General features: G+C 42.0%; 1 protein-coding gene across 5 annotated transcripts in view; it reads right to left on the bottom strand.

Moving 5' to 3' along the window:
• CCDC62 (coiled-coil domain containing 62) overlaps positions 1 to 25848 on the bottom strand; it is a 36270-nt gene that overhangs the window by 5233 nt on the left and 5189 nt on the right. For 4 of the 5 annotated variants that reach the window (XM_056535410.1, XM_056535437.1, XM_056535420.1 and 1 more), the window contains exons 4-10: positions 22604 to 22770; positions 20641 to 20742; positions 20232 to 20403; positions 14883 to 14984; positions 14702 to 14790; positions 12243 to 12331; positions 3467 to 3611 (exon numbers count right to left, since the gene is read on the bottom strand). In XM_056535410.1, coding sequence (XP_056391385.1) covers positions 3467 to 3611; positions 12243 to 12331; positions 14702 to 14790; positions 14883 to 14984; positions 20232 to 20403; positions 20641 to 20742; positions 22604 to 22770 — 866 coding nt within the window. The remainder of the gene's footprint in view (positions 1 to 3466; positions 3612 to 12242; positions 12332 to 14701; positions 14791 to 14882; positions 14985 to 20231; positions 20404 to 20640; positions 20743 to 22603; positions 22771 to 25848) is intronic. The other variant, XM_056535447.1, reaches the window with a different exon arrangement.

Raw genomic sequence — 25848 nt, 5'->3', positions numbered from 1 at the left:
ATGCAAATAATAAAAGAAAGATAATAAATGTCATCTTTAAAGCAGACCTAAATATAAATGATAAACACATAACTCACTGGCTGGGCTAGCTGAAGTGCAGCATAAATGTTTTTTAATACCAATGCTGGCCATACATATTAAAGGGATATTCCAGAGTTTAGATGAAAAAAAAATGTGTAGTGCATTCAGTTCAGCTGCCCACATGAGTAAGGGTGCATTCACACCACGTTTTTGCAATATAGTTCCCGTATACGTTTTCAATGTGAAAACCGTATGCATTGACTCTCCATTGAAAAGTATATGCCAAAAGATGCATCATCCGGTTTAGTCCGTTTTGCATCCTGTAAGGTTTTGTCAGTTTTTTCCCGTACCCAAAACTGTAGCCTACCACGGGCCGGGTGAAAAACTGTATTAAACCATATGTTTTTTTTTTTTTAACATGGGAGTCATTGGGAACCGTGCAGAACTGTATGTACGTACGGTTCCATCCGGTTTTCGACTTTGCACAGTTTTTTTTTCTTGGAATTTCAATCAAACAAGGGAAACTTTATTCATAATGGAGTGAAAAGTTAAAAACGTACACATTTTTTTTCTTATAAAACGGATGAAACCGGACATCATTTTTTAAACCGTATAGGGGTTAAAATTTGTACACACGTTTTGATACGATTAGTCTGGTTTTGAGGAATCAGTTTTTCATAAAAAACCTGATACGGGAACTGTATTGCAAAAACGTGGTGTGAATGCACACTAACAAACTACAGTTCAGAGTGTTCTCACCTTATATTTTCCTGGCTGCTGAAGAGTCTTCGCTCTCTTATGCACATTGGACTCCATTTTTTTTTTTAATTTTTTTTAATTTGCATCATATACTTTCAAGCTGATTCAAACTCTGTATACCAGAATACCCCTTTAAGCTGCCATCACAATTTATTTTAGGCCGAGCCTGAACATTTTGGCAGGGCTGGAGAACCATTAAAAACATGTTCTTCCCCAACAACAGATGTCAGAGGTTTAGAATGATTTGCATAAGATGTGCCGAACATGCACGTGTAGTGTGGAATGGAGGACAACAGGTATCTGCAGTGTATGGTCAGATTTAAAAGAAAGTTGATTTTACATGTAAGTTATGTAAATACACATGTATACACATGCTTATAGGTGGAGGCATGATAGATAGCTGTCTATTGTGTTTGACATTATTTCCACAAAGTTATTGGGGCAAACATGTAGCTGGTGTATTATTGAACTAAGCCATTCTGACATTTGTAAAAAATTATTTCTTGGTTACATAAATTATTTCCTTAGAAGATTATTAATCATTATTATTCCTTCAAAGCGTTTACTTACTAGATTGGAGAAAATGAAAGTGGGGATAAGACCTTATTGTTCCAGGGGCTGCTGACTAACAATAACATGTTTCGGGGTTATCTCCTCCTTCATCAGATTGGATACCTTACAGGACGGCAGCTACTAAAAATGTTGGTACCCCGATTCATTTAGGGTGATAGGCATTTTCACTATTTATGTGACGTCAGTGGCCAGTCTAACCTAAACCCTGCTCAGGGCAATACACGAGGTGCCGGTTTTTGGTTTCTCTTTTTCTTCCCTTTTCTCTATTTTATAGATTTGAATAACAATCTATGGTTTTAAATACATCAGTATACATACTAATTCTGAAGACAGACACTTTTGAGCTGTGGTGGTTTACTAGCAATTAATCGCTTAATTTACCCACAAACTTTTTCTGTTTTTAAGTTTACCTAAAATGTTATGCTGTAGATTTTATGTTTGTTACATTTTTTATTCACATTTTACAACATCAGATCTGCAATGTATACATGGAAAGTACGGGGGCTGGGAGACGCCTAAGTGGTATGCTGTTTTTGACTTGGGAGTTCTTTTCTGTGCCTTATGGAAATGCACCTTCTCAGTGACAACACCTTGCTTCTACATAGAGCTTGGGTTGAACGCTCCTATCACTCCATGTTCTCCTCTCATTCTAGGGAAGTTAGCCTGTTAGTTCATAAATCTATTCCTTTTAGTACCTATCACTTTTCTATTGACCTGGAGGGTCACTTTGTGCATACTGTGACGTGTCTCACCGACCTCTTATTTTGGTATTAGGTAGTGATATTCCACATATAAGGGTGCAGTCCCGCAGCATATCTTTATGGATAACTCTGCTTCCCCAGTCCTGATATGTGACCTGTGGTTTGGGAAAGGAAGGCCTTCTTTAGGGCCTACTTATTAGAGACATTAACATCCACAAGTCCTATACGAGGGGAAAGAGTGTTGCGTTGCAGTGAAATGTGCTGGATATGAAATTTCCGTATGTTGTGGATCCTACAGTAAAAATAAAAAAGAAGGACTCCATGGTGTAGAAATCCAGTAGGAAAGGGGGTTATATGCTACTCTACTGCATATGGTCTGGGATTGCCATCTGCATCTTTCCGCAGGTGGTATTAGATATTATCTGCAGGATCTATGACATTATATCACCAACATCCACTGAGGGAGGAAGAGATCCGACCCTGAGGAAAAAAGCCACCACTGGCCTATGCAATATATATATATATATATATATATATATATATATACATATACATATATACATATATATATACATACACACACACACACACACGTCAAGCGAAACGTATGTTGGGGTAGGAAGTGGTAGGCAGGTAATGCATGGCAGGATGTTACTGGTTTGACTATTTGCACTTTAATACTTATCTTGATATTTATCTATTTATACTCTGTTTGCATATTTGACTGTCCTGCTGATACCATGTATTGAGGTTTTGTACCCTGTATATTGATTTACCATATTTTTGAGGACAGCTTCCCTGTATTCCATGTACCTATATTTGTTATGCCCCCTCCACTTAACTACAGTTGTTCTTGTGGTGTCTTGTTTTTATACTTTCTTCCTAATTTTTAAATGTCTGTGATTGGCATATATGTTAAATAAAACAAAAAATGTTTACACTACTGGTTCTTTTTTGTTGGTGTATATATAGGATCTATGACATGAAGCTACCTTTTTCATCTAAATTCTGTATCTTGAGCCTTATTGGTTGGTATCTATATGGGCCTCATGGTACAGAGAATAACGCATGGGAGGCTCACAGTCATAAAGTGTGCCATTTCCCTATTCTAACTAACCTGAGATGAGCTGCCGCTGGGGGGAGAGGTCTCTTAGCAATGGACATTTCTTCTTTTCGGTACCTTTCTACTTATTATTTGTACTGGGAAGTACCTATATTGTCTTTTGATGTTTTTCTTTTCCTAGCAGGTAGATTAGTAACTTTTGGAAGGGTTTTTTGTTTTTTTCTCTGTATGTCTGTTTACATTTAGAAAATGTTAATAAAAATATAGGATTTAAAAATAAAAAAATAGCTGAGCAGTTATATGAAGCAAGTTATAATTTATTGTGGCACATGTGAGGCAAAGAACTAACCTGGCATCTGAGAGTTTCTGAGTCTTTCAGGGTTGACTGCATTAAGGGCATATTTAGGTCTTCCATGCATAAAGGTGGGCTCTCATAGTTTGTTGCTAATTCATCATTTTCCCCAGAATACAATTTGACACCAGATGGACAACAGCTAGACGTAAAAAACAAATACATTAAATATTGTTAATGACAAAGTTCAGATATCAAAGTGAAAATAAATTTATCTTGTGAGGTCAAAAGGACTGACATGTCAATCCCCCCCAAAACATTTTTTTTTTTATCAACTGGTGCCAGAAAGTTAAAAAAATTTGCAATTTACTTCTATTTAACAATTCTTAATCCATCCAGGACTTATTAGCTGCTGTATGCTCCACATGAAGTTCTTTTCTTTTTGATTTTCCTTTCTGCCTGACCACAGTGCTCTCTGCTGACACCTCTGTCCATGTCAGGAACTGCCCAGAGCAAGAGAGGTTTGCTATGAGGATTTTCTCCTACTCTGGACAGTTCCTAAAATCGACAGATGTGTCAGCAGAGAGCACTGTGGGAAGACAGAAAAGAAATTCAAAAAGAAAAGAACTTCCTTTGTAGTATACAGCAGCTGATAAGTACTGGAAGGATTAAGATTTTTTTATAGAATTCATTTACAAATCTGTTTAACTTTCTGGCACCACTTGATTAAAAAAAGTCTTTGCCCTTTAACAATTTCATTGCACAGCATTTAACTATGCAGAGTTAACTATGTGAATGCCAGCACAACCTCCCTCGTGAAAGCTAAAGGACAGATGCTGGAGCTGTGTCTCTAGGTGAGGCAATCAGCAGAGAACATGGAGGAACTTCCAGCTCCCAGTCGGTAAAAAGCCAAGGTTTATTTAGATCATGTTAAAATCCAAGTATAACAAACAATTGAAGGATAATACCACAAACGAAACGCACCAACGCGTTTCAACTTGTTAACAAGTCTTAATCATGGCACCAAAAAGATATACTGCACAGCCTTAAATATCAAGGTATACCTGGAGAGAGTCACATGAAAACAGAAGGGGGGGGGGGGGAGGAAAAAGGAGGAGAGGGAATGGGAGGGAGGAAAGGAGGAAAAAAAAAAAAAAAAAGACTCAGTGCTTGGCTGGATGGTCTCCTTCAACCATTGGTGTCCCGCACTATGGGTTTCATCGAGAACACCAAGTCACTGCTGCAAGCTATTAAGGCTATGAAATGGTAAAAAAATGAAAGTTGGAAGTCGTGTCATATAGTGGTACTTTACACATGCATTCCGCATAATAAGGCAATAATAGCTGTGTCACATCACTTGATGAAATACAGTACTTATAGCCGGGACTTACAGGAATTTATGTTACATTTTTTGTTGCAACATAATTTTTTCTGTTTTAACAAGCTATTTTTTTTAACGGTTACAGTATGTCCTATGGGCTCGAAATTTTCCACACCATTAGCAAATTTGTACATGTCATACTGAGAGGAGGTCATCTTGTTCTCCCCGGCCAACCCATTTTCCTCTTTAATGACTTGGTATGGAAGATACATAGATGACCTCCTCCTAGTATGGAGGGGCACTCATACCCAAGCATCTGATTTTGTTTCTTTTCTTAATAACAATTAATTTGCTTTGTCTGTCACCATGACACTTAGTAAAGAGAAAATAGATTTTTTAGATGTCACTCTTGTAGGCGAGGAGATAAATAACTGCATACACACAAAATCGTTTTGCAAGCTGTGCTCGGGTAACAGTTTCCTTCATGCTGGGAGCTGTTACCCTCAACACGTAATAAAGAACTTACCCATAAGTGAATTCGTAAGGGAAAGAAGAGCCTCGTCTAGTGAGACAGCGTACCTACATACATGCAGTGATATCAGGGTATATCTCCAGGAGAGAGGCTATAATGCCCATTTAATAGCAAGGGCAGAGGGTATAGTAAATACAAAACCACCTGATTACTATTTACTTGACAAGCCAATGCAAAACCATAGCAATCACTTCATTCCTACCCTTACTACACCATATTGTCATCAATTTCAGGCTATAAAGCAAATTATTTACAAACAACTCCCCGTCCTCAAATATGACAATATTATGTCTGATATTATTGAGGCAGGAATCAGAGTGGTTCCCCGTACGCACGGTCTCTACAAAGCCAACTATCTCCTACTGATTTCTCCACCACATCTACTAGTCAGAATTGGCTATCGGGTTACAGATGTAATCACACTAAATGTAGCATCTGTCAATACATGAATAATGCTACTTTCATCACGTCATGCAGTATGGGACAAAATTATGACATCAAAAGCTTTATTAACTGTCAGACTCTCCACGTAGTTTAAACACCATCACACGCGAAGACTGCAATGTTCAGTACATTGGATGCACCATCAGAAAGTTAAAAACCAGAATTCAAGAACATCTACATATACCCAACTCTAATAATATTGGTATTAGATCAATGTCCAGCATCACCAGACACATTGTGGAAAAACATTTTAGGCATCATTCCCAGAATTGAGGTTAGCGGTATAGAGAGAGTCTGTTCACCTCGGAGAGGAGGTGATTGGGTTAAGGCAGTGTTCAGACAGGAAGCGTTCTGTATTTTGTCTGGACACTCGCTTCCTGTCTGGGTTAAATTATAAACATGATTTGTCTTATATATATTGAAGCACTTTTTATATCTATTATATTCTGATTGCATGTTCATTTGGTGCGCTATAGTCTAGGTATGCATATACCAGTAATATGTTTATTTTGGGCTGCTATATGTTTGCATATTTTAATTTATGCCTATTTTTTCTCCCCCCCCCCCCCTTTTTTTTCTCCTTTCCTGCCTCCCCTTCCCCTCTCCACCCCTTTCCTTTTCCCTCCCTCCTTTCTGTGGTCATGTGACTCTTCAGGTAAACTTGGGCATTTAAGGCTGTGCAGTATATCTTTTTGGTGCCATGATTAAGATTTAACAAGTCGAAACGCGATGGTGCGTTTGGTTTGTGGTTTTATCCTTCATTTGTCTGTTATACTTGGATTTTAACATAATCTAAATAAACCTTGGATTTTTACCGACTGGGAGCTGGAAGTTCATCCTTGTTCTCTGCTGACAGCCTATTTAACACCTTCTACACCCTAGCATCACAGTGTACTTCGAATGACTACAATAAACAATCCTCAGGGTCTGCTGTATAACAATTTATTTTGAAATATATGTGCTGCTTTTTTGGACTAAAGAAAAGAGAATTTAAACTGAGTAAAAATTACGCTTTCCTGAACATCCTGCAACAGCAGCAGCACCAAATGATTTAGCAAATAACCATTGGGGGGGGGGGGGGGGGGGGGTATTTTGCATTGTGTAATGTGGTACCAACTTACTGTACCCTGGTTGTTCGGATTCTCCAGTATCCAGCCAGTAGTACTTTACAAACATGTAAGGCTGGGTTCACACCACGTTTTCTAAATACGGTTCCCGTATACGGTTTGGAGGAGGGGGGCGGGGCTTAATCGCGGCGCCCGCACTCAGCCGTATTCGGGAACCGTATTTAATGCAAGTCTATGAGCCGACCGGAGTGAACCGCAGCCTCCGGTCGGCTTCGTTTTCGGCCGTATGCGGTTTCCCGACTGCATACGGCCGAAAACGAAGCCGACCGGAGGCTGCGGGAACCGTATTTAAGAAAACGTGGTGTGAACCCAGCCTAAGACAAAGACCAAGAGACAGCTCTCCAAGTCTCGTCATTTCTTTTCCACCCATGAGGTAGACACTCACTGTGAATGAGAGAGCTTTTATCAGTACAGTGGTCCCTCAACATATGATATTAATTGGTTCCAGTAGAACCATCATATGTTGAAACCATCATATGTCGAGTACATATGTCTATGTAAAAATGGTAATTGGTTCTGGGGCCTCGGAACCATTGTATGTTGAATACATATCTCTATGGGAAACTGCTAATTGGTTCTGGGATGACCATTGTATGTGGAGTGTATGGGGAGTGTTTAACAAACCAGGGTGCCTCCAGCTGTTGCACAACTACAACTCCCAGCATGCATGTACAGCCATTGATTGTCTGGGCATGCTGGGAGTTATAGTTTTGCAACAGCTGGAGGCACACTGATAGGGAAACATTGATGTATGGGGTGTATATATGTATTGTATGTGATTTGTGACATCGCATACAGTACTGTACAGTTCTTTAAATACCTTCAGGGGGGACAGAATGTCCTCCATTACGATCCTGCCGACTACAGCTCTATAGGAAAGGAAGGGGAGGGCAGCCAGCAGCTCATTGGATGCCTGCAGCAAGATGCTGCAGGCTATTGGCTATGGCTGCACTGGGAGGGGGGGGGGGCTTACACGGAGCTCACAGTGGAAGCCTGTATGAGTTAGAAGGACAGCATGTGAGTAACAGGAGGCAGAACGGGGCACACGGGGAACATTAAACAACTGTCTGTCAGATGCTGAAGTTGTCAGCGCTGTAAGATAGCTGTTTGTACGATGGCCCCGACACACAGCAGCATCATATGTCGATGCTGCCTTCAACATACGATGGGCTCTGAGAGGCCATCATATGTTGAAATGATCATATGTCGGGGCCATCATAAGTCGGGGGGTCACTGTAGTCGTGCTTGTAACCAACCTTGGATATAGAAATGGTCTTTCTTATCCATATGGATAAACCATCCTATCATTTAATATCTTAAGGTGCCCTGATCACACAGCCTTCAGCACCCAAGATATGTGGGTTTATAATTTGAGTGAAAATTCAGGAAATGCTCAGATGGGTGTGAACTTCATTTAAAAAAAATAGGATTGACTATCAGGTGATGGGCAGGATTGTGCAGTAACATAATGTTGATGTGTGAATGTTGTACACTGAGGGTCATGTATGCCTAATACATACCCCCTGATTGTATAATCCTGCCCATCACTTAATGGGTGTAAACTCAATTTTAAAAATAGGAGTGATAGGTAGTATTATACAGTCAGGGGGTGTAAATGTTGTACATTGAGGGGCAGGAATGCTGAACACACACCACTTGACTGTATAATCATATGAAATCTATTCCCAATTATTGAAATTAAGTTCAAGGAACACAGCCTGCAGCAACACTGCTGTAACACAGAGTTTTACCAAACATGTCCTGGACAGCAGGGAGAAGGGGTGGCCCAAGCTCCTTACATGACACTGCGCTCAGCCTATCACCAGCCTAGGCGGGACATCGCTGCAGCCGGCAATACACTGACCGCAGTGTCAAGGCTAAGAAGCATGGAGCTGAGCATCAGTGGAGGAACGTGACTCTGATATCGGTGTAACGGGCAAACGTAGTAAGGGGAGTTAAATTTATTTTTTTTTTTTTTTTTTTTGTTTTTGCAGCCTGGGCACAGGGAGAGTTATAAGTTTAGCACAGCATTTCTCCTTTAAGTCTAAATCTTATTGATGCACTTAGGAGGTTATGGACACATGAAAAAGACCTAACCTAGAAGGATAAATGTAAATCTAAAAAAGCTCAAATGGGGGTTTGTAGAGTTGGTCTAGAATTCGATATCTAAATCTATTCTAGGAACCAGATCAGTAATCACTGGGCTTATCACATTAACCGTATAAACAAATCTCTGTATGAGTTGCTCCTGCAAATGGCTTTTCCCCGAAGCTGCTGACAATACCAAAATTTGCACTTTCATATAGTGTGAGATTTAAGGCCCTAATCGATCCCCTCCAAAAATTAGGATATTCTGGATAGTAGAAAGAACCTTTTTCCTGCAACATCACCTGGAGATGACTCTCCTAATCCTTAAGATTATGCAAAAGTGTTAAAAGCTTTGGACTTTTCAAAGCTTGTTAAATTGGGCCTTTCGACTTCCAGGCCAAGTAGGAGTGACTTGCCATCACCTCAGGAAATTTCTTGTCTCTTTGGAAACAATTGTTAAAGGAGTACCGTGATGCAGGGACACTAGGGGATAAGTCTCTGATCACAGGATGTCCGACTGCTAGACTGTTCAGGTATTTCAGGCTCTCCCATAGGGATACATGGAGGGGGCGTGTCAGCCGCTTCTCCGTGCGGTGGTTGACGCGCTCTGTTCCTTGGAAGAGCCAGGGCGCTGTGCAGGAGATCATGGGAGGTCCCAGTGGTCGGACCACTGCCCCCCCCCCCCCCACCCCCCCAAAAGAACATGGGCTGTTGCTTTTCTGGTGGAAAGAAAACAGGGAGTGGGGGAAATTTACCACTGTCTGTGTGAATAAAGATCTCTTAACCTTTTGGCTGGGCAAATGTAATGTGTACTTCCTTCACATTTATTAAAGAAGTGCAGGTAAATAAATAGTAAAGTAGCTTAGATGTAGACAATGTTCTAAGTATAGTCTAGGCAGGTGTAAGATTGAGCAAAAAATTTGCAACAATTTAAGTTGATTAATCCACGACCACTGCAAAAAGCTAACCAAGCCACACTACATTCAAGTTGTTTTCTTGAATCTGTCTAGATGTATTGCCAAAAATATTCAACTTTTTACCACAAAATCAAATAAATGATACATTTACCCCAGTGTCCTGGTGTCTAACAGAAAGCCCATGAATTGCTTAATCTTAGCAGGATGCAAGTGAGGTTTCTCCTGGTTGGGTATTCATCCCAGAGACTGGATGTAAGAAAGTATAGCGAGAAGATCTGCTGTAAGAGTCTTCACTGAATTGGCTTAATCAACCTTTCTTCCAGGTAGGAAAACATTGTAATACCTGACTTTCTTCAGCCATTTTGGTGAATGTATGCAATGTAGAAGAAATCCCCAAGGGAAGTGGACTAGAGGTAAAACATGCTGCGTTATATCCAGACTGCAAAACAAAGGAAACAGTTTCTGCAAATAGGGATGTACAGGCATGTATCCTTTATAGAGTACCTCTCATGATCTTGTAAAATTTTATAATCCTCCCAGTTCACTGCCCCATCATGATAAACCACCCACTGCCTTTATTTTTTTATTATTTTTAGTTTTCTACCTTGATATTGCTCTGTATTTTCTGCTCAGTCTCAGTCAGATTCACAGACTGGGAAGGGGCGTTACCCAGCAGGCATGACATCATCTGAAGCCATACAGGGGGGAACTTCCTCCCTTAATTTGCTACACAGCCCAGATCAGTTCAGTGTGAGATGAGCTATGATTGGATAAGGCTGAACCCCCCCCCCCCTCCCCCTGAGCATTTCCTGCTTTTGGCCTTCTGCCAGGCAAGCAGGAGTCCAAAGTCTGTGCAAAAGATGGGGGGAAATGTGCTCTGGACAAGTAGGAAGACACCTAGTGGCAGCTTTTTTAAACACAAAAAAAAATTAGAAAACTTCATTTTTTTAAACAAAGTAAATTAGAAAGATTTTTTATTTGCCATAAGGAGTGCAATAGCATAACATTTTTTAATGAGTCTATAATGAAATACTGACTGCCTGAGGAAAACTGTACAAGATCTCTCTATGTAGGTGATCGGCACCCTGCAATTTTGTCTCAGGGTTGCCAATAAAACCCCTGATAGGTGCAGCACCTGTTAGTTTACTCTTTGCATTTCTCAATATTGAGATATCTGCCGCTTATAGAGAGGGCTCAGCTCGTAAATCCGCTCTAAATGCAATGACCGCAGAGTGCAATAAATTGGTGTATTGGTGGTCATTAAGATGTAAACAGAAAGAAAAAAAACTGTCTTAGCCTTGACAAGCAGGATGACGCAGTAGATGAAACATGGTTTTAACCTTTAAGTGATGCTGATATGGGCACATGGCATCTGACAAACAGTACTACCTGCAAGTGAGCAACAAGCAGCTTGATGCAGAGATGGGCAGCAAAAGGATCCTATAGTGGACTCAGAAGGTAAAAGACAAAGCACAATAACCATTTGAGTATTATCGTGCAGGACAACTTATCCCCTATGCAAAGGATAGGGGATAAGTGTCTGATCGTGGAGTTCTGACCACTGGGGCCTCCCCACAATCTGCTGCATGGCCCCTCCATGTATCTCTACGGGTGAGCTGGAGATACAGTGTTTGGGAGATTGCAGGGAGGGGGGATTCACAGCACTCAAACCCCCCCACGATCAGACACTTTTCCCCTATTCTTTGAATATTACCAGTCCTTCTGAGTAGAGATGAGCGAACTTACAGTAAATTCGATTCGTCACGAATTTCGCGGCTCGGCAGTTGATGACTTTTCCTGCAAAAATTAGTTCAGCTTTCAGGTGCTCCAGTGGGCTGGAAAAGGTGGATACAGTTCTAGGAGACTCTTTCCTAGGAATGTATCCAGCTTTTCCAGCCCACCGGAGCACCTGAAGGCTGAACTAATTTACACAGGATAAGTCATCAACTGCCGAGCCGAGAAGTTCGTGACGAATAGAATTTACTGTAAGTTCGCTCATCTCTACTTCTGAGCCACTGCTGTTTTAACAGGAACCAGAAAGAAAGATAAAATAATACATATACAAGGAAATAAAGTAACCCACTCTTACATACCACCTGTCCCACAGGAGGTCAGAAAAAATACAGTGATGCTATGGAGTAGTAGGTGTTATATAGGCTGTACAAAAGGATACCATATCTCCTATCTTTGCAGGAAGATAGAATCTTTCTCATTTCTGCTGCTGCAGGACATAAAGGAAAGGATGATTATTGGGTATGTTTTTTTACTTATCTTACTTGACAATGTAAGATGCAACTAATCATTCTGCCTTACCTTTCCAATAGCCCACTTAAATACAATTAATAATTTTATATTTTGTTTAAAATTTATGATTAATACCAAAATCTAGAGTATTAACATTTACCTGACATCCAGTCGCTTTTGTGCTTTGTCACCGGAACTCTCCGAAGTTAGTTGAAGAAACTGCAGGTCATGCTGCTGCTTCATGTATATCTGTTATGAGTAGCCAACAGGTGATTATAATATGTACTTTCTAGTTCTGCATCTTAATAATCTGTTAATATCACTGCTAATATGAAGAACAATTCTATACAATAAAGACTTACTTTAACTTGAAAGATTTCTCTAATTCTAAAACCACAGTGAAAGAACTAGCACCTATTCACAATTAAACAAGCTATTGCACCTATCAATTTATACCTTATCTACCTTAGGGGGTCATTAGTAGGTGCAGCATTTTAATCAGCAATCAACTGACTGACCAAGATTTATCATAAAACAGAAGGAAGGTGAACCATTTGTATTTTTTGTTTTGTAATATTAATAGTTGCATTACAAAAAAACCAAATGTAAAACAAAGGGAAAATAAAGTAATTTCCCTTTAAGGCTATGTTCACACGACAAAATGTCAGTGCGGAATCCCGCCAGAATATTCTGCACGGACATTCACTGCAGCATTGTTCCCTTGATTTCAAATGTTTTTGCCTTGGAAATTTCGATTCCAGCATCCACATAAAGAAGAGACTTGTCTATTTTTGTGAATTCCGCTTGGAAATGCATTGCCTTCTATGATGATTAGTCATACCTAAATAACTCCACCCGAGTTCTCATTGGTTCAGAGCATTAACTATTCCCTATCCAGGTAGAATAGCAAACTGCTCTGAACAAACTAGTGTGTGAATACACACCTAAACAGAAAAATACAAAAACAAATAAACGGACATTACAGATATTCCGCACATCTTTGGCTTTGTGAAAACGGCCTAATAGGTATAAAAGTAAATTATAAAGATCATTGTGGATGGAGGTGTAGCCTGACTGCCGAGCTTAACAGATGAATGCTGCCTTAGCTCAGCTCTACGCCCGTCTTTTTGGTAAGTTAGTTTTTAGTATTTTAGCAATGTTTTTCCTTCCATGTCTCCTGGACATGCTTCAATCCCAGGTCCTACCCTCCTATTGGATGTACGTCTGTACTCTAGTTGGAATGCCCAATTGATTTTTCTGACCTATGTTCAACTTGTAGTTCTGTTTTCCTCCACATGTAGCAAGTGTTTTTATTATTCTTTACCTCCTTATTGTTAATCTATTTAGTATGGTCACTATTAGATTTCTATTGTGGATTATGAGGGAGCTTGTGGAGGTCTATGTATTTTGCCTATGTTTGCCAACAAAACTCAATGGCCCACATTTACTATAGTGTTTACACCCCTTTTTTCCCCGTACATCTGGCGCAATTTTGGCGCATCTTTCAAAAATTTGCGCCTTTTGTAGCTAGACGTTTTTTCTTCTTCCAGATGTTTTTGACTATCTGTACACCCTTTTATATTTTGAGTAGTCTGTAGAGGTGATTTTATGAAGTGCGTCTTTTTGTAAAAAGGCGTAAAAAAAGGCGCAAGTCGGCCAAAAAGGTGCAAATCTACACCAGCCCAGACCTAGTGTAGCTTTTTGGTGTATGTACAGACAGAAATTTCAGAAAATGTGACCTGCACAAAATTTATCACATGCTCTGCAACCATTTAATAAATTTGGTGCTCCTTCACATTACCAGCACACAAAAAAAGGTGTATAAAAATGATTCACCAGGAGACACACCTGACCTCTGGGACCGTTCACTGCTTGTGTTGCCCATCGGTGCAATGGCACACTCATTTCTCTTATTCCTCGTACTCCAGGGGTGTGTCACTGCTGGTTCACAAAACCCTGAAATTGGAAGTGCAGGGCACTAAGAAGGATCCCAAATGCCAGTTAATTTTTTTTGTGGCCATGATAATGAGCCCTATGTACTTATGGGCTTGTATGTGTCCCTGCCGTGATCTATGTCTGTTCTGCACCAGTTAGCAGCTTCCTAATTATAATGCTTTCATAATGCTTTGCTGCCAGCTCCTCATTAAGTAGATACTTATTGCATATCTTTGGCCTGTTTTCTTTCCCTGATTTCTTGTCCTTGTCGCATGTGGAGGTTTATATTTATTTGTCTTTTCTTTTTTTTGTCTCCATTCCTATGGGAAGACTTGTGCGATTTGACATGTTTTCTTAAATGTTTACCTTTTATTTTGCTGGCTATACAGTCGGCTTTAGGTATACATAAGCTACTTATGCAGTGTTTATGAACGAAAATGTTTTTATGATTGTTCCATAAAAACAAATTTAAAAGAATGACGATTGTAGATAGGTGATAAATGCCAGATCGGGGTGGCCTGACCACTGGGACCCCCAATGCTTGTGCAGAACAAGGAACCATAATTCAGTAAATAGGTAATAACAGCTGCAGGCCAGAATACTCATTTAAGACTGAACCACCACTACTATAAAATATCTATAATCATGTTTAATGATACACAGAGTATAACCATCAATCTTTACCTGTCGTAGGTTCTGAAGTTCTCTGTCTGTTCTGTCTTGCTTTGATTTTGCTAGCTGAAGGAGTTGATCTTTACGTTTCTCTCTTTCAGCTACAAAGAATTTACATGTCATCTAAACACAGAGGTAACATCCAGTGTACATAACTGAACAAGAGCCAGCTAAATAATGAAACATTACTCACCTGCAAAGACCAGCTCAGCCTGCAAGTATGCACTTTCTTGTTTTAGACGAATAATCTCTTCCCTCTGCTCATTGTTTTCCACAGTCTTTTGGCTGACGTCATCTTAAACAACACACAATGCTGATGAATTCAAGTTTAGAAGAAAAGCTTCCTGACACCATAGTGAAAATGACATATGGATGGAAAAGTAGGAATTGATGTAACTAGAGATGAGGTTTTGAAGCTGACGAACCCAAATTTGTTATGAATTTCATAAAAAATTTGATTTGCAATGAATGCAAATATCGCAGCGATTCTATCACGCAAATCGATTCATTAAACTCCATTTACTGCAGTCCAGGCTCCAGGACATCTAAAATGGCGGAGCCACATGTCAGTACATGGGGCAAGGAACGCTGGGAAGGCAAGGCGGGAAGGCATGTAGGCGGTATGACCCTGAATCACATGCAGGATGCAGCCTAACAGAAGCCGGTCACCCCTGTGATGTCACAGCCATATATTCGGCAGTCATTTTGCGGCTCGTCATATAATTCATTACACTGCAGAGAGATAGGACAGACATCGCTGTGTGTGTGTTACACAGAAAAGCTTATTGCAGCAGTGTTTCACCTCTTAGTCACCTCAGCCTTCTATAGGACACAGAGCACAGTGTTTTTGGACAGAAATTAATTCTTACTGCAGCGATTAACCCCTCAGTCACTGTGAACAGCATTGTATTCCAGAGAGGGGCAGAGAGCTGTGAGGAGGGAGAAATAATTTTTTAGGGCAAATCTGTGTCTTTGTTCCACAACAACTGGTCTGCTGGTTATACTAGTCTGTAGATGGTATAATCCATACCCAGCTGTCCATTCCTAATAGTATTTGAGAGAGAGTCTTTTTGCAATTTTGGGTTTAGTACACAGTGACTTTGTGCTGCAGCATTGTTGTGTACTGCTGGTGGTGTACTGTAGTGCATTTTAAGTTCATACCTACATCTAAGTGGTGTACTATTTTGTACCTGTTAATCTGTTAAGGACCTACATAATGTGAAAGGACAGCCAAAAGTAATCACTGGCTGGTGTTTTACTAAAATACTTTTTTTAAGCGTACTGTAGCATATTTTTCTGCCCTCATAAGTGCATACCACATACCTACATCTGAGTAGTTTACTATTTTGTACCTGTTAATCTGTCAAGGGTCTATATACTGTGAAAGGACAGCCAATAGTACACACCTGCTGTTGCTCTAGACAAATACTGTTTTAAGCATAGTGAAGCGTATTGTACTCCCCTCATATAAGCAATAAGTATGTCAGGCAGAGTAGTGCCCTAACGTGCACAGAGGAGTGGCAGAGGCCTAAATTCATCAGGTGTCGGCAGAGGTCGCAGCAAAGTAGGGGTGTGTGCCAGCCGGAGTCGCAGCGAGAGGTCAGAGCTCCCGGTGTCAGCTAGCAATCGCGTCGTGACCAGTAACCCAGCAGCCGTGATTGATTCGTTCACTCGGTCATCCACTTCATCCCAAGTGACAGCCAACACCCCCAGTCAACAGTCGGTGGGTTCCTCAGACTCAACCCTCAGTTGGCATGGCCCTCATGCCGATGCTGCTGACACCTCCAGGCTCTGTTGTTATGCTGCTCTATGGTCTCCTCATGCTAATGCTACCATCTCCATGCTCTGTCGTTGTGCTGCTGTATGGTCTCCTCATGCTAATGCTACCACCTCCAGGCTCTGTCATTGTGCCGCCATATGGTCTCCTCATGCTGATGTTGCCACCTCCAGGCTCTCTAATAGTGCTGCTCAATGGTCTCTTTATGATGATGCTACCCCCTCCAGGCTCTCTCACTGTGCTGCCATGGATACTGAAAAACATAATTAAGGTGCTGTTCCCCAGTATCAGAAATTCATCTGCATTAGGGTCAACTTTCAGGACTCCTGATGATGCTGCCACCTCCAGGTTGTCTCATTCAACCACTATATGGTCTCCTCATGCCTCAGCTACCTCCAGGCTGTGCCATTCAGCCACTAAATGGTCTCCTCATGCTTCAGCCAACTCCAGGCTGTGCCAGACACTATATGGTCTCCTTATGCTTCAGCCAACTCCAGGCTGTGCCATTCAGACACTAGATGGTATAGCACTAGCTACCATAAATCTTCAATTTAAATTTCAAAATTAATCTTTTAATCTTAGGGATTGTGAAGCCCTAGTGTCTACTCATGCTGCTGCCAGCTCCAGGCTGTGTCATTCAGCAACTATATGGTCTCCTCATGCTGCCAACACCACTAGGTTGTGTCATTTAGCCACTATATGGTCTCCTCATGCTGCCAACACCTCCATGCTGTGTCATTCAGCCACTATATGGTCTCCTCATGCTTCAGCCACATCCAAGCTGTGTCATTCAGTCACTATATGGTCTTCTCATGCTGCCAACACCTCCACGTTGTGTCATTCAGCCACTATATATATATATATATATATATATATATATATATATATATATATATATAAATAAAGCAGTGATGAGGGAGGGGGGAAGTAGGGAAAATAAAAGAAAAATATATGAAAAGCAGGGGAAAAGGGGGAATGATGAAGCATGGGGTGGGAAGTGATGAAGCATGGGAAGAAAGGCATAGGAGGAACATGATGGGGGGGGGGCGATGAGAGGGGTAAATGTGGCACAGGGAATGATAAAAGGGGAGGAATGATGTGACACTGGAGGGGACGGGACCAAACTGAAGTGCAGAAGAAATCAAAGATGGGGGGATGATTTGGCATTTAGTCCAAGTAATTTATATTACATTTATTTATTTATTTTACTTAAATTTCCCTGTTAAAATGGGTGTGTGTTATACGCCAGTTGTTATACATAGATAAATACAGTACTAAAAATCAGTGTTTCCTAACCAGGGTGCCTCCAGTTGTTGCAAAACTACAATTCTCAGCATGCCCAGACCGGCAAAAGCTGTCCGGGCATGCTGGGAGTAGTAGTTTCACAACAGCTGAAGGCACCCTGATAGAAAAACACTGAGCTAAGTAAATGGGCGCAGGGAGAAAAATAAAAATAAAACCTTCTGCTCACCTACTCCCGTTCCCTACAGATGCCGTTCCCCTCCGTGCGGTCCGGGGTGTCCTCTCTTCACCATTCAACTAGTAGGACCTTTCCCTTTTCAGCCAATCAATGTCCGTAGTGGTGTCACGTGTCAAGCCAGTGATTGGCTGATGGGGAAAGGTCTTTTTCGGCAGCAAACACACTAGGTTTCCCGCGGAAGATTTGAAAACCGCCCGGGAAACCTAGTGTATTGCTGCAGTACAAGAATGTGACAAGGGGGAGGAGGAGAATGTGACACGGGGGAGATGTGAAATGGGCGGTGGGCATAAAATGGGTAGGTAGGTGTGAAATGGGGGCGATTGGACATGAAATGGGGGGATTTCACCATTTTTATTATTATATTGCATCGCATATCGAAATCGCAATTTTTAGGCCAAAAATCGCAATCGCACATTTTCCCCATATTGTGCAGCCCTATTTTCCACAATCCATCTTGCTTGCAAGACTAACTGCCAATACCTCAAGGACAGGCCAGGGGACTGCAGTGGAACTAAGCATGTGTGGTCACCTCAGTGGAAGCCATATCTGGCTGCAGTGGTGTCCCACATCCTCATGCAGAACCTGATCCTACAAGTTCTGCACAGCTGGACCAGAGGTCCGCGATACAGGCAATATTGAGAAAGTATAGAGCTTTGTTATCTAATTACCACCTTCCTAAGGAAGCAAATCAGTTCCCCAGATAACGCCTTAAAAAGGGTTTTCCTATTAGGATAAAAAAAAGTACTATTTTTTCACTAGACTAGCATTAGGAAGAAATGTATTAATCTGCATGAAATAATGGGGCATATTTATGGATTTTGTCTAATTCTAAGATAGTGTAAACATAGACTAGATAGTTTTAACGTGTGCCAGATTGATTATTACCTTACACCAAAATATTTCACCACAACTTTAGAGCAATTTATGGCACACATTTCCCTTTTCCAACTGAGCCACGCCCCCCTCATCAAGTGAGGCTCAAAAGTGTTTAAAATACATAATAAATGTTGTACAAGAAATGTATGACAGTTTTTGGTGCATTTACATTTTAAATAAGCTGTCAGCTATCAACTATGCTGACAGCTATCAACTATGCTGACATTAAGAAGTCACAAAACAGTTGTTAGTGCACACCACGTTTGGGTTACAATTGCCCACTTTTCAGTGCAAAAAATTGTACCGCTTTTGGTACAAATTTCCAGAAAGAATTATACCGCCAGGGAGGTTAAGACTGGCACATGAAACCAGTCTTCATAAATCTTCCCTTGGTATTTTGCTCTATAGAACAGAATTTCAGCAACGTAGGAAAAAAATGTCACATAAATGAGTTGCACAGAGATAGACATTTTTTATAAATTCCACTGGGTGCCGTCAAAGTAAAAAATAAACCTATATTCACCAGTCTCACTCCCATTCTGACAGCGCTTGGTCCTCACTGCATCATTCTGCTTTTATGTGGTCCCAAGCCTGCAGCAACCACCTGCTCAGCCTATTACTGGCTAAAAAGAGTCAATGCTGCAGCCAGTGATAGGCTGAGCAGTCGGTCACTTTAGGCTGCTGACAGGGGACTGTGCTTACGGGGGGGACTTGGTTGGGAGTAAGTGTGGCATGCTGAACCCCACTTCCAGGAGACAATTATTTGGCTTCAAAGCTAGGTACAATGTAGCATAACATAGCAAATGAAAAAAATGCAACAAAACTAGGTACAATGTAGGATAACTTAGCAAATGGAAAAAAATGCAACGATTAATCCTGCCCGATTTAATTGTTGCATTTTTTTTCAATTGCTGAGTTATCGAAACAGTAAGTGATTTACCTCTTGAAAATTGGATGTTGGGACTAATGTGTTCAAGACAACATTGTTTGTTGCTATAAAGCAGTGAACCAGTGTGCCCCTAACTGGTGCAAAACCAAAGGCTGCTCAGGCATGCTGGGAGTAGTAACTTTGTAACAGCTGGATACACAGTGGTTAGGAAACACTGCTATAGAATGTCCACGATCAAGTTATGTACACGCATAATACAATGTACACATAGTCCATTGTGGATGCATAACACAAGTTGATGAGCACAGTCTATGTGATTTTGGTTAGATCTCCTCTTGATAGCATATAAGACAGAGTAATTCACATGCTTACTTTAACTTTACTTTCAAAACAGTTTTTCTTTTACTCCTAAAAAATCAAATACACCATAGGGGTTAAAGGTTCACAGCACAGGTTACACATCAGATACAATGGAATTTTTGCCCAAACTGTTTGTGCCAACACTGCCAAAATCCCATACCTTTCAGTTTATCAAGTTCTGTCTTTAAACCATTTATTCTAGGCTTAAGCCCTTGCATTTCTTTCATAGCTGAAGTTTCCCTGAGTCTTGAGTCTCGTAATGCTGCTTCCAGGTCCTTGAATCGAGAAGTGAATTCTGCTATGTGATTGGTTGCTGCTATGATATCTTTGTCCTAGAAAGAAGCAATGCATATTGTTTGGTTAGGACAAAAAAAAAAACAAAAAAAAAAACGCATGGGCAAAAAAAATTACAACGACGAGTAGATGTGTACCTGTCAGTACTGTTTTATTTTTTACTTCAGCAAAATACATAAATCCTCTTGTGTTTCATTGTATAAACCAAACTTATGTTTGTAAAAATTAAATGGAAAGTAGAACAAAAAAAAAAAAAAACAACATACACCCCTTACCTTGAGCCTTAGTAAAGTGGAGAGCTCCTGTTCTCTGGCCTTTAATCGTCCCACCTGGGCAGAGAGCTCCAAAACAGAACCATTCAAACTTTGATTTTTTTCCTAAAAAAAGAGTAGGACATGAAAGACAAGTAATTTTGTCACCTTCCTTTATATGCTAGTACCTCTCAAGCCCCCTTTCAACACAGTCCCAACACTCCTTGTCACATGAATCGCTCAAGAACCTTACTGCTGATCCTTAACCTCTTCAGGACGCCGGGTGTATGCATACGCCCTGCATCCCGAGTCCTTAAGGACGTGGGGCATATGCATACACCCGTGGGAGTTCCGGTCCCCGACGCTAGCCGGTTGGGGACCGGACCGGGATGCCCCCCCCCATGTCGGCGATCGCAGAAAATCGCATGTCAATTCAGACATGCGATTTTCTGCTATTCCCGGCTGATCGGGTCTCTGGTGACCCGATCACCTGGAAAATAGGGATGATCGGAGCTCTCAGTGACAGCCCCGATCATCCTAAGGGATAGGAGCGAGGTCGCAGTGCTGCGATCTCCTCCTATCCCCTGACATTGGTCAGAACTGATTCTGACCAATGGCAGAGCAGGACAGTGGGTTGCCATGGCGCCTATTCCATGGCACCCTGGATGTCAGGCAGAACGGGGGGAGAAGATGGAGGCCGGTACCTGGAGGAGAAGATGCCTGGGGACCGCAGATCGTCGATGGAGACTGCAGAGATCCTGGCTCAGGTAGGTACACGACGGTGTGGGGGGGACAAAGGCTGTCTGGGCATGCTGTGAGTTGTAGTTTTGCAACATCTGGAGGGTAACAGTTTGGAGACCACTGTTACAGATGTTGCCAAACTGCAACTCTCAGCATGCCTAGACTTTCCAGGCATGCTGGGAGTTGTAGTTCTGTAACATCTGTCCCTTCAGATTTTGACATTTTCATGAAATGTTTGAAAATTGCTGCTCTACTTTGAAGCCCTCTAATTTTTTTCAAAAAGTAAAAATATGTCCATTTTATGATGCCAACATATTTGTGAATAAAAATAAAATTTATTTGGAATATCCATTTTCCTTACAAGCAGAGAGCTTCAAAGTTAGAAAAATGCAACATTTTAAAAAATTTCATGAATTTGGGGATTTTTCACCAAAAAAAGATGCAAGTAACAACAAAAAATTACCACTAAAAAAAGTAGAATATGTCACGAAAAAAAAAATCTCAGAATCAGAATATTCGGTAAAAGCGTTTTAGAGTTATTAATGCGTAAAGCGACGGTGGTCAGAATTGCCAAAAAGGGCTCAGTCCTTAAGGTGAAAAAGAGCTGCGTCCTTAGGGGGTTAAAGGGGTAGTGCAGTATTTTAACTCATCCACTATCCAGTGCTCATATAACTTGTGCATGGAGGAGGCGTGTTGACCCCCGCTCCGTGCATGAGGAGAGCTGGAGCACCTTGCAGGAGATGGGGGCGAGTAGGTTTATATAGGACAGACCCCCAATAATCATACAAAGTAAAATGTGAGACTACCCCTTTAACAGGCCTACAGGCTTTTAGTATACCTACATATACCTGGGATTTTTTTTAAATACTATATATGGTATGCGTCATTGCCTGCCACATTGTGAAGGTATTATTATAGGCACACTAGGGGAGATTTATCAAAACCTGTGCAAAGGAAAAGTTGCCCATAGCAACCAGATTGCTTCTTCATTTTGAAGAGGCCTAGTTAAAAATTAAAGAAGTGAGCTGATTGGTTGCTATGGGCTACTGGCAACTTTTCCTCTAGACAGGTTTTGAATAAATCTCCCCCACTGAGTAATACAGTCCTGCAGGATCTCCATGTGCCATCTACCCGATTAGCAAAAGTTTATTGTGTAAATGTCCCTTTAGGATATATTTATAGAAACTAATAAAAACAAAAGGCATAAAATACTAAGTCAGGTAAAAATGACAAATATAATTCTTACCTCCAAATCTTGACAATGGTTATTTGCTTCTGAAGCTTTAAGACACACTTCCTGAAGTTGCTGTTGGGTATTCGCCAGCGTTGTCTTCCGATCCTGTTGCTGTGCTTCTAGTGATTTTATCCTGTTGGTTATTGATCTAATAATTCCATTCCTTCTCTGAAGTTCATCTACAGTAAGTAAACACAGGACATGTACAAAAAGGTCATTTTGTCTTATAACATTGCCCCAAATGGTGGTGGTAACAACAAACAGAAGTGGCAGTGAGGAGGACATTATTTTGTGGACACTAATTAACCCCTTAAGGACTCAGCCCATGTGGACCTTAAGGACTCTTAAAGGAGTAGTCCAGTGGTGATTCAGTGGTGAGCAACTTATCCCCTATCCTAAGGATAGGGGATAAGTTGCAGATCGCAGGGGGTCCGACCGCTGGGGCCCCCTGCGATCTCCTGTACGGAGCCCCGACAGCCCGCGGGAAGGGGGCGTGTCGACCTCCGCACGAGGCGGCGGCCGACACGCCCCCTCAATACAACTCTATGGCAGAGCCGAAGCGCTGCCTTCGGCAATCTCCGGCTCTGCCATTGAGATGTATTGAGGGGGCGTGTCGGCCGCCGCCTCGTGCGGGGGTCGACACCCGCTATCTCGGCGGAGAGCCGGGGCCCCGTACAGAGAGATCGCAGGGGGCCCCAGCGGTCGGACCCCCCGCGATCTCAAACTTATCCCCTATCCTTAGGATAGGGGATAAGTTTTTCACCACTGGACTACCCCTTTAAGGACAATTTTATTTTTATGTTTTTGTTTTTTCCTCCTTGCCTTCAAAAAATCATAACTCTTCTATATTTTCATCCACAGACTAGTATGAGGGCTTGTTTTTTGCGCGACCAGTTGTCCGTTGTAATGCCATCACTCACTTTACCATAAAATGTATGGCGCAACCAAAAAAAATAATATATGTGTGGGGAAATTAAAAAGAATACCGCAATTTTTCAAATTTTGGAAGGTTCCGTTTTCACGCCGTACAATTTACGGTAAAAATTATATGTGTTCTTTATTCTTTGGGTCAATATGATTAAAATGATACCCATGATAACATACTTTTCTATTACTGTTGCGCTTAAAAAAAACTGCAAACTATAACCAAATTAGTACGTTTAAAATCCCCCTATTTTGAAGACCTATAACATTTTTCCGTATAAGCGGCGGTATGAGGGCTCATTTTTTGAGCCGTGATCTGTACTTTTTATTGATACCATATTTGCTTATGTAAAACTTTTTTTTATAATTTTTGTTTGGAATAAAATGTTATAAAAAGGCAGCTATTTTGGGCTTTTTTTTAATTTATTTTTTACATTCACGCCGTTCACCGTACGGTATCATTAACATTTTATTTTAATAGTTGGGATATTTACGCACGTGGTGATACCAAAATAATCTGTATTGAATACGGCATCTGAGGGGTTAATGGCGGACATCGGCGCAATCGCGGATGTCCGCCATACGGGCGTGTGCTGTCCGGCATACGGGCGTGTGCCTGGCTGCTATCAGCAGCCGGGACCTGCCGCGCATGACGTGAGCATCGCTCCGATGCTCGCGGTTATGCAAAGGACATAAATGTACGTCCTGGTGCGTTAAGTACCAGCTCACCATGACGTACATTTACGTCCTGCGTCGTTAAGGGGTTATATGAATCTTAATGGGCCCTTATACTTTGCATTCCTTCTGACTTTGTCTCAAATACTTTGGTGCAGATTTATCAAAACCTGTGCAGAGGAAAAGTTCTTTTACTTTTCAGAGGCCTTTTAAAATAAATAAAGTAAAAAAATGAAATACCGTATATACTCGAGTATAAGCCGACCCGAGTATAAGCCGAGACCCCTAATTTCAACCCAAAATCCCAGGAAAAGTTATTGACTCGAGTATAAGCCTAGGGTGGGAAATACCTCATCCCCCCCCCTGTCATCATCCAGACCCGTCATTAACATCCTCATCATCATCCCCTTGTCATCATCCCACACATCCCCCCTTCATCATCCCCTTATCATCCCACACATCCCCCCTTCATCATCCCCTTATCATCCCACACATCCCCCCTTCATCATCCCCTTATCATCCCACACATCCCCCCTTCATCATCCCCTTATCATCCCACACATCCCCCCTTCATCATCCCCTTATCATCCCACACATCCCCCCTTCATCATCCCCTTATCATCCCACACATCCCCCCTTCATCATCCCCTTATCATCCCACACATCCCCCCTTCATCATCCCCTTATCATCCCACACATCCCCCCTTCATCATCCCCTTATCATCCCGCACATCCCCCCTTCATCATCCCCTTATCATCCCACACATCCCCCCTTCATCATCCCCTTATCATCCCACATCCCCCCCCCCTTCATCATCCCCACACCCCCCCCCTTCATCATCCTCTTCTCATCATTCGCCCTCAGTGGTCTTCAACCTGCGGACCTCCAGAGGTTTCAAAACTACAACTCCCAGCAAGCCCGGGCAGCCATCGGCTGTCCGGGCTTGCTGGGAGTTGTAGTTTTGAAACCTCCGGAGGTCCGCAGGTTGAACACCACTGCGGCCTTCAACATCATCTAGCCCCCCTCTCACCCCCTTTAGTTCTGAGTACTCACCTCCGCTCGGCGCTGGTCCGGTCCTGCAGGGCTGTCCGGAGAGGAGGTGGTCCGGTGGGGAGGTGGTCCGGGCTGCTATCTTCACCGGGGGCGCCTCTTCTCCGCGCTTCCGGCCCGGAATAGAGCCGTTGCCTTGACAATGACGCAGAATTACGTTGGCAATGAACGCACCTCTGCGTCGTTGTCACGGCAACGTGACTATTCTGAGGCCGGGCCCGAAGCGCTTAGAAGAGGCCTCCCCGGTGAAGATAGCAGCCCGGAACCAGTATCCCACCGGACCACCTCCTCACCGGACAGCCCTGCAGGACCGGACCAGCGCCGAGCGGAGGTGAGTACTCAGAACTAAAGGGGGTGAGAGGGGGCTGGATGATGTTGAAGGCCGCAGTGGTCTTCAACCTGCGGACCTCCGGAGGTTTCAAAACTACAACTCCCAGCAAGCCCGGACAGCCGATGGCTGCCCGGGCTTGCTGGGAGTTGTAGTTTTGAAACCTCTGGAGGTCCGCAGGTTGAAGACCACTGCGGGTGGGGGAGTTCACTCGAGTATAAGCCGAGGGGGGTGTTTTCAGCACGAAAAATCGTGCTGAAAAACTCGGCCTATACTCGA

This window comes from Hyla sarda, chromosome 1 (genome assembly GCF_029499605.1).
Source record: "Hyla sarda isolate aHylSar1 chromosome 1, aHylSar1.hap1, whole genome shotgun sequence".
Classification (NCBI taxonomy): domain Eukaryota; kingdom Metazoa; phylum Chordata; class Amphibia; order Anura; family Hylidae; genus Hyla; species Hyla sarda.
The sequence above is the reverse complement of the archived record's forward strand: the minus strand, read 5'-3'. Positions and strand labels throughout refer to the sequence as shown.